The sequence below is a fragment of the Penaeus chinensis genome, chromosome 12, assembly GCF_019202785.1.
Source record: "Penaeus chinensis breed Huanghai No. 1 chromosome 12, ASM1920278v2, whole genome shotgun sequence".
Lineage (NCBI taxonomy): Eukaryota > Metazoa > Arthropoda > Malacostraca > Decapoda > Penaeidae > Penaeus > Penaeus chinensis.
The window spans coordinates 39,407,080-39,417,079 of NC_061830.1; the positions used below are offsets into that span (position 1 = coordinate 39,407,080).

Consider the following 10,000-nt stretch of genomic DNA (forward strand, 5'->3'; position numbering starts at 1 on the left):
CCTTCACACTGTTGCCAAACCCTCAAAAAACGCGACCGAGAACTCAATGCACAGCGGATAAGCGAACGTGGGATAGCTGAATGTATCTGTATGTGGTTATAATTCATTTTCTAATCAGTCTACTGTTTTATTTGCTATCATAAACCTCGACATCGTTCGTGTTTCAGCGCGTTCCTCGGTATCGTGGCAACTAGGGAGTTCAGCGCGGCGCCTCCATGCTCTTTGGGTTGCCGTAGTAGTTATAGTAGTCGTAGTAGCATGAGTGGTCACAGTGGGGGGATGCTTGGGGGGGGGAGGGAGAGTCGGAAGGGTCGGGGTAGAGAGGTTACTGTTGATGCTACGAGTATCGATTTATTCGCAATTTACCTGCTGTCGCGTTTTCGCCACGTTCGCACAATGCATTTTGAAGGGATGAAGGGTATGGATGATAGCAAGTTGCGTGTGCGTGTGTGTGTGTGTGTGTGTGTGTGTGTGTGTGTGTGTGTGTGTGTGTGTGTGTGTGTGTGTGTGAGAGAGAGAGAGAGAGAGTCTATGCATTTGAATTAACATGACTGAAGTAACGAAATGACTTCAATGCGACCTAAAAAAAAAATCGAAAATAATCATAGAAATTGTGAAAAAAAATCGCAATCAGATATTCGAAGTACTGATCACCCTCCGTTTTTTTTTGTTTTTTTTTTTGCAGAGAGGAAAGGGTTAGCGAGTGAGGGACAGGCGCGAGTAGCCAGGAAAAGGGACGTGGCAAAGCCTCTCTTCCCGCCAGTACTGAGCTGTGTTGCCATACAATATTACAACGAACTCTTTGCGCTAGACAACTAAATCGCTTGGATTTCGATTGAAAATAAAGTATGTTTTTTAATTGGTTGCTAGATTGCCAGCTGATGTGAATCGCGTGTTCGATATATGGCGTAAAGAATGAATAAAAGAGGTTTGACTGTGGACGGCAAACAGAATGGTAAAAAATGAATGTAGCGAGCAGCGGTCGTTCCCACTTCGCCACACTGCACGAGAATTACAGATTGCTGAAGACGCATCTCTCCCAGCACACAGGTAATCTCTTGGAGTTTGGGTTCGCGCCGCAATCTCCTCCCCCCGTTCAGACCATCAAAATGTACCCGTCCGTCTGCATTCCTGAGACAAAAGTTACAATGTAAGCCGTATGGCAGCGCGCCTGACCTCTCTGTAGTGGACCATGGGAACACTGACCGACGAATTTACTCCACACTGGTTTTACTCTCTCGCGCGCTCCAGTGGACAAGCGTGGCGAACTGGAGCGCTTCTCTCAAACATAAGCAGGCTTTGTAATATCTCTCCGTTTACCAGTGGGGAAACAGTCAAGGTCTGTCGTGTTTCCCCGCAAAAAACATAAAAATCGATCTATTGCGCTGGGGAAAATGAATAAACATGAGATTGCTGCGGGGCACCGAGTCAGGGAGTGGAGTTCGGAGGGGGGGAGAGGGGGGACCACGAATGATGTGGGTGGGTCACTCGAGCTCTTATCGTCAGGCACGGAATTGGTTCATTTATCGCCGCCAGACACACCTGGATTCGATTGACTTATTCTTGACTGTGAAGCTAAGACTCATAATATTTACGATGACATCATCCAAGAAATTTCGATGGAATGCGAGAGAGCATCCGGCAGTTACTCAATGAAGGTTTGTGCAAATGCCGACTTGCCGAACCAGGCGTGTGTCCTGGTCCATATGAACGGGGTTTATAATGAGGCTTTACCTACACATCGAGTCTTCCTTGTGTCCTGGGCTGGCAGGAGTCTCCTATATCTTCACAGTATCCACACAGAATGGAAAGTGAACTACAGAGAAAACAATTAAGTGGTGTACGTCAGTTAACAATAGCGGAGTTCACTATATCGGAGAGTGGGTTGGACAGCGTTAACCAACACTGTCTACCGTTAATGCTGATCGCATGCTCGTTTACCAGCTAGCTTGGCGTATGATTTTCGTTTTTAATTTTCTCCGGCGATATGGAAAGAACCGTGTAGTCCTATAACATTATTCCAAGGATGAGCACGTGAGGTGAGACGGTGAGTTTGTCGGAATAATTGTGGATATTAATTTCAGAAAAAAAAATATATAACACGTACAATCTTGTATCCAAAGGACAAGAAGCTGCACACTGCCGAATTCCATAAATAAATATTTCTTAAAATCTAGACCTTCGTAAGCGCGAGGAGAGAGAGAGAGAGAGAGAGAGAGAGAGAGAGAGAGAGAGAGAGAGAGAGAGAGAGAGAGAGAGAGAGAGAGAGAGAGAGAGAGAGAGAGAGAGAGAGAGAGGGGGGGGGAGGGGGAGAGAGAGAGACGCAAGACACTTTATTCATTAAAAAGTATAGTGATATGACCAAGGATTTTAGTCTGCATGTCAGTAAAAATAGTCGTTCTCGTCGGAATTATTCTACCGGGATGATAGTAATTGCGCGCCGAGCCAACACTACACATCTGTCTGCTCGCCGCTCAAGGACTGCCTTACGGAGACATATTTCCACTGGTCTTATTTATTGTCTGTCGACGCCATTATCTTGAGAATAGCTTGTGGAATAAATATGGGTGTGCATTTTACCTCAGTCGTCGACGAAGATATTTATTTAAAGCCAATGATATATCACGATTAGGTACGCAAGGTCATGCTGCAAGGTCAGAATTGCCGTTCACTTCGCGTGGAATGCCAGTATCGATCGTCGACGGCTAATACGCAAACTTTGTCAAGAGGAAAGGTCATTTTACAGACTATTATGAACACACAGGTCTTACGAGAGTTAAAAGAAATATATATGGGCATTCATTAGAATAAACAAACCTCCCAGAATAATTATTTTGCCGTTTCTCGGCTACGCCAGGGACTCGCCGTCCCTCCCGAGTGTCCAGGAACCTCGTCCATAACCCTCGCAACTCGCCCGTGAGAGAAAGGGGCAGAAAGCAAGTGTTATAAGGCCGTGTAAGAGGCTGGTAGAGGTGCCGAGGGTGGGCGGGGGCGAGGTGCAGGGAACGGCGGCGGTGTCACGTGACCGGCGCCCACGCTGCACTCGGCTGGCCAGACGCCCGCCAGACACACTTCAAAATTCTCCTCCGCGCCCGTTTCTGACAGTTAAGCAACCAAACCTTCACCAACATGTCGGACGACGCCGCCGTTGCGCCCGCGGAGAACAACGTCAGCTCCCCTGCAGAGGTGAGTGAGAAAATAATTTTTATTCGTCCCCCCCTTCGTTTCCCTGAAGAGGCTTAACTAAGCGGGAGTCTCGCCAAATACGGCTGAGCAGGCTTCCGTTCTTAATTCGCGTTTCGTCCCGTGGCGGGTTGATAGGCCTCCTTTCGCCCACCCAGGCCGGGTTCGAAGCTGAAAGATGACGTTCCGCCCGCCTTGTGTTCTTATTTCGGGAGATAACGGGGCGAATTGCAATTTAGAATGCCGGAGACGCGGCCCAAAATGGCGAGAAATTCGGCCTGATCAATCCTGTCGAGAGACGAGCTTCAAAACCGAATTTCCCGCCACGGCAACGCAGGCATTCCCGCCAAATTTTATTCTTCGCTGATCTGCTCGATTTTGCTTAAATTCTGAAGGGCAGAGATGGGTTTTTGGTTTTTTGACCCGTGGAGCCCAGTAGAGTAGGGAATTTCAGGGAATTTGGCGTAAATTCTAGCGGGGACGATCTCCGTTTATTATAGAGTCGGTTGTGTGAGCGATCGATGTCTCTCCCCGGGATTTTCTTTTCTTCCTTTTTTCTTTTTTCTTATTTTCCTCAGAAAATGATCGATGTACCTGAAGCTTTTCGAATGTCCCCATTAATAATTTATTTTTTTGTCGAATGTTTGATTAGTTTTTGATCGGCGTGAAAGGTTATTGAAGGAAAAACATATGAAGTTTGTGCTCTGGAATATCCAAGGTGATTTTCCTATATGGTTTAGATAATGTGCTATTTTTAGAGCGTTGCGAAAGACAGCATTGTCGTGTTTTATGAAGCTTGGAAAGTTCAAATGTAACTCTTTATGTGAAAAGTGTTTTATCATTATAAGTGGAGAATGCTGTGTTGGACAAGTGGTTCATATTCATCCCATGTTAAAAAAAAAGATAGTCAACAAGTTCTCGCTACATCTTGCCATATATATATTTTCCCCACACCCCCAAATAATATAATAGTTTTTTTTAATTATTATCTACACCCATAGAGGAGTGTGCCGAATAAATTATAATTTTTTTAAAAAAGTGTTGATACAAGGATGAGGCAGAAGGTTAAACCGGTGCCTGCTGTACACCCACTGAACTGGCAGGTTTGGTGAGATTTTACACCGTTAAAACTCAACAGAGGCCACATATCGCTAGGCATTTTTTGCCATTTCCCTCCCTCATTTATGTGTAACTTCTTTTATATATATATTTATATAGGCTTGATGTGTATGTTTTCCCCCCCGAAAGGTCTATAAATCTACGGCCTAAATATGTTCTTGAAGGGAGTGAAAAGGCGCTGTTAAAAGAGCGAGGCGAGCGGACAGAGGATTGTGAACACGAACGGAAAACTGTTGGAAGAGACAGAGAGAGGAGGTGGTTCTTCTCCTCCTCCTCCTCCTCCTCCTCCTCCTCCTGTCCTCTCGTCCGCTCCTACACGCTCACTCGCTCCTATCCCTTACCCAGAACTGCTTCCTGTGTTAACTTACATAGTATCGTCCTACATTACCCTATTACATCGCCCTATTTTGAATTCGTAGATAATTTAGCTATAGTCCTATCTCAAAAAAAAAAAAAAAAAATCAGGTTGGGACTGTAACCAAGCAGTTGTCAACAGGAAAGCAAAAAAGAGAGAAAAATGGATGAGTTAGCAATTTACGTATGATTTGACGATAACTTTTCAGATGCGGTGACTTTTTTCTGGTTTTCATATAGAATAGTCCGTATGATAATATCGTAGGTGTTCAACGTAAGCAGCATAACGTTTTTTTTTTTTTTTTTTTTCCTGGGTATAAGGAGTAGCATGGGTAGTAGCCAGATGTAAGACAGTTGACCGGATCGAATTAATCATCTCGTTGAGGCTTGCGCGAGTGTTGCGCTGATCCTTGAAATGGAGCTGCGTGTGTCTTGGGGTAAGGGGGTAAGGGTAGGAGAGGGGTAGGGAGTAGGAGTGGGGGGTCTGAGGTCTCAGTAAGAAACTCCAAGTGACGAGAGATTTTTTTATGTGTGTGCCTGGTATGAAAGAACGTTCACGTGGGGTCGCCTGCGCTTCTCACAAATTTAATTTCATGGGGATTATTCACACGTTGTGAAACGTTGACACGAAAGGTGTTTTGTGTAGGCTTATGGGACGGATTTCTTTCGCTGTAAAGGTGTCTTTAATTTCATAATCGTTTGGTCTAAATTTACGCCACGGACAATGACGTAACGTTAAATACATCCACAGTGACTTAGTAACAGTGTATACAGTGATTGGTCATAAGAAAACGATGCCTCGACACTCCTCGCTCTCTCTCGAACATCTGATTTATCATTTTTATGCCTAAGACACGGTTGCCTGTCGTGAACCACGAGCCAAGGGTCGGGTTACAATAAAGACACATAATACCGTGTGAAAACTGTAAACATATATGACCCGTGTTACAACCAGCACGCGAATTCAGAGCAAACTGCAAACCACGTGTTAGCCATGTTTGTAGCGCAAGGGAAAAGACAAAAAAAAAAAAAGTTTATTGAACTTTTTTTCAGAAATCCTTACTTGTTGTCCAGCTTTGCATTTTTTTCTTATTTTTTTCCGTAGAAGGACATAGGATTTAGAACATGGGCTATGGAATAAATGCATATGATAATCAAAGGTAAAGTTAAGAACGGGTTACAGCGACTTTCAGTAAGCTAGACGGATTATCTAATCCAGATAGGAAGAGATATGTTGGACTGATAAAGCATATGGGATGAAACAATAAGACAAGTCATGCTGATATAATATAGTTGTTGTTTTTTATATTGCAGCAGTTGAACACAACCTTGTTTTCTTTATTATTACATTCTTCAAAGGATAATTATTATAGCTATTGAATTCTATCTTGGTACCATGAATATTATATGCAGGTTTCTGTCTGGTTTTATGCCAAAGAATAAGGCGCTGAATTTTAAGAATATGGAATTATTGTTTAACATACCAAAGTAAAACTCAGGATATATTCTTGTTGCTTCGTGTTCTCTTAGAAACTAGAACAAAAAATGATTGAAAATGGGTGATTTTGTGTTTGTTAGTGCAACAAATCCGTTTACATAGAAGATTTAGGGATCTCATTCACCTGATCTGAGAGATTAGGCCCAACTCACCTGTTTTTCGAGATCTAAAGTATTTGCCGTCTCGTGTGTAGACAGGTTTAACCTCACCTCGCCGTGAAAGTCATTATACTTTGGGACCCACGACGGCGTATGAGGCACTCCGATTGCGTGAACTGTGCTGATGTTAACGACTCTCTCTCTCTCTCTCTCTCTCTCTCTCTCTCTCTCTCTCTCTCTCTCTCTCTCTCTCTCTCTCTCTCTCTCTCTCTCTCTCTCTCTCTTTCACCCTCTCTCCCTCTCTCCCTCTCCCTATCCTCATCCCTTTTCTCCTTCTCCCTCACTCTCCCTCCCTCCGCTCCCTAGCTTTCCCCCACTCTCCCTCCCTCTCTTTCTCCCATTCTCCCTCCCTCCCTTTCTCCCACTCTCCCTCCCTCTCCTCCCTCTCCCTATCCCCTTTCTCCTCCTCCTTTTCCCTCACTCTCCCTCCCTCCCTCCCTTTCTCCCACTCTCCATCCTTCCCTCATGTTTATACGATAAAGATGTTACAGATGCGACTGGAGACAGGTAAATGGAAAAAGGAATAGGAACACAAGAAAGCTGGTATGTTTGATTAATAATGAATCTACGGTCAATTACCAAGAGCTAAAAAAAAAAAGGAGTTTTCAGACTAAGGTTCGTATTTGGTACGTTGGTGTCTCAGATATCCACTTTTGTCTCTACTGTGTCGCACAAACTATTCTAGGATAATACACAGCTACTGAAGCCTAGGATAGATAATCAGTATAGGGGGAAAAGTGCTGACTAAGGAAACCTCTTTCGGATTACTGGCGAAGCATTTGAGTTTCGAGCATGAAACGAAACTTATGCACAGTTTAAACATGTACGAACGCGCTTGGACTTGAACTCAGAGACATGGGAAGTTTATTTTTGCATATTTGATCAAGGTTGTGTATATGAGCAGAAAATATACATATGTAAACACGCAACATATAAGCACGCATGAAAACGCGTATGCTCGCGCTAACACATACACACACACACACACACACACACACACACACACACACACACACACACACACACACACAGCGAGAGAGAGTGAGAGAGAGAGAGAGAGAGAGAGAGAGAGAGAGAGAGAGAGAGAGAGAGAGAGAGAGAGAGAGAGAGAGAGAGAGAGAGAGGGGGGGGGGGGGGGGAGGGGGAGAGGAGAGGAGAGGAGAGGCTACGAATGTACAAAGTCAGCATAACATATAGACTGATGACCAGGTAACAGGTAGGTTATGGTTTCGACGAACGTACGCAGTCCCTGACTCGTGGAGAAGAGAGAGATGTAGAAGCAGAAGAGAGTGTCAAAGAAGGGGAGAAGGGGGGCGGGGAGGGAGAGAAGTGGGGGGAAGGGGGAGGGAGAAAGTGTTTATGAGGAGGGGACATGTAGGGGAGGACGAACGTATTAGCATTTGATTGTTAGCGGAGAGGGGAGAGGGACGCATGTTCGCAGTGAGGGGCGTTCGTAACAAAGGGCGAAGAGGTAGAGAGGAAGAGGAAAGGGGAGAGGAAGGAAGAAGAGGTAGGAAGGGCGGGAAAACAAAGGGAGGCATGTGAGGGAGCAAGGGAAAGAGGGAGACCGCGGAATGGGAGGGAGAGAGGGAAGCATAGCGGAGTGAGAGACCGAGAAAAGGAGGGAAGGAGGAAGGCATAGCTGTGTGAGGGAGCGAGAAAAGGAGGGAAGCATTTGTTGGAGGGAGTAAAGAAGGGAGGTATCGCGGTATGAGGGAGCGAGGGAGGGAAGGCATGGCGGTGTGATAGAGCGAGAAAAGGAGGGAAGGAGGAAGGCATGGCGGTGTGAGGGAGCGAGAAAAGGAGAGAAGGAGAAAGGCATGGCGGTGTGATAGAGCGAGAAAAGGAGGGAAGGAGGAAGGCATGGCGGTGTGAGGGAGCGAGAAAAGGAGGGAAGGAGGAAGGCATGGGGGTGTGAGGGAGCGAGGGAAGGAGGGAGACCGCGGAATGAGGGTGGAGTGGAGGGAGGCAGCGCGGTAAGAGGGAGCGAGTGAGAGAGGAATGACCGAGGTTGGGAAGGGAAGGTTGGCAGGGTTACCCAAAGGAGTAGGGTCGTGGGCAAGGGAGGGGGGGCAGGGAGGGAGGCGCGGACTCGGAGGGGATGAGTCGAGGAATGGTTGCCGAAGGACTCAGCAGGTGGCGGCAGCTGTCTAGGCCTCCCGCGAGAGCACAAGATGCCGGCCCGGTCATGGGGAGGTATTGATCCACGCGCGGTGGTGGTATCGGCGATTGTGGGGAGGGGGCGGGCGGGGGGGGGGGGGGGGGCACGGGGGGATGGAAAATCTTTGCTCATACAAAGTTCAGGGAAGTACGCAAACACTCGCACACGCACGCACTCGCGCAAGCAGACGCTCGCGCTCGCACGCACACACACACACACACACACACACACACACACACACACACACACACACACATAAACACAAACACACACACTCACACACACACACGCGCGCGCGCGCGCAGGCGCACGAGCACGTACTCACATGTACCCCCCCCCCCCTCCCGCGCACACGCGGGAGCACAGACACGCATACAAGCAAGGACTATATACGGTAGACCTTGCACACAAGGACAGGCGCACACGTACACACTCCAGTCGTATGCACCCGTAAATACACACACACGCACGCACTCGCGCACGCACACACACACACACACACACACACACACACACACACACACACACACACACACACACACACACACACACACACACACACACACACACACACACATACACACACACACACACACACACATGCGAAATGACCCACCGACCTGTTATCTGCTTCCCTTGTTATCATACTTTGCATATTCACTCGCACCGCCATATTGTTATTAAGTTAATGTAAAGTAAAGTTTTTAAAAAATCATGTATGAGCGGAAACAGGGAAATATCGACGCTTACGAAATTAGGGTTAAGTATCACCAGGAATTGTAGAATCGAGAGAGAAATAGAAAATGGGGAAAATCGAAAAAAAAAGTATGAGGAATGACTTTGGTGCCAACCCCCTCCTCCTCCAAATAGAAATAAAAATGAAATAAATATAACTGACGTAACATATTGGAAAAAAAAGGTTATGACATTGAGAGATCGCCTTTGCGTTGTGTGAGGGGGATATTAAAATAAGGACTATCAATAACTTTTTGAACGTTGTTTGCAACTTTATAGACCAAGGGAAGTGTTTTCAGAGACACAACTAAGAGGAGTTGCTGAAAATGTGGACGGGAATAGGCCAGGGAATGCCTAATGAAGCTAATCGGAAAGTTTAATAATGGTAATTGGTTAATATATATATATATATATATATATATATTTATTTATTTATCTATATGTATGCATGTGTATATATCTTCAGCACACACACATATTACTAGTTGTAGTTAATATTTCTTCATTATTTTCGTTATAGGCAACATCATCATTTTCATTATCATTGTTAATTTTCTGTTCTTGTCGGAATGAACATTCATTATACTATTATTAATTCTGTTTCATTTACCTCCACTAAGGTAGTTACTGTCCATTCTGTTTACACGTTTCTATTGGGGTATTAAGCGTACCATGTCTTTTTGCACCGTTACACCCACACCAAAAAGCGCCAGTGATCGCCTGTGACTTTATTTGAACTGTCTCTGATTTCGGGAAACGTAAACTCGGATTTACCGCAATGAATATCATGCT

At 45.6% G+C, this 10,000-nt stretch overlaps 1 protein-coding gene across 2 annotated transcripts in view; it reads left to right on the forward strand.

The window, feature by feature from the left end:
• Positions 1 to 1,543: 1,543 nt before the first annotated feature.
• LOC125031067 (cilia- and flagella-associated protein 251-like) overlaps positions 1,544 to 10,000 on the forward strand; it is a 15,564-nt gene continuing 7,107 nt past the window's right edge. Inside the window, exon 1 of one of the 2 annotated variants that reach the window (XM_047621536.1) lies at positions 1,544 to 1,658. In XM_047621536.1, coding sequence (XP_047477492.1) covers positions 1,620 to 1,658 — 39 coding nt within the window. In that variant the 5' untranslated portion in view covers positions 1,544 to 1,619. Of the gene's footprint in view, positions 1,659 to 3,004; positions 3,187 to 10,000 lie in introns of those variants that run through there. The other variant, XM_047621535.1, reaches the window with a different exon arrangement.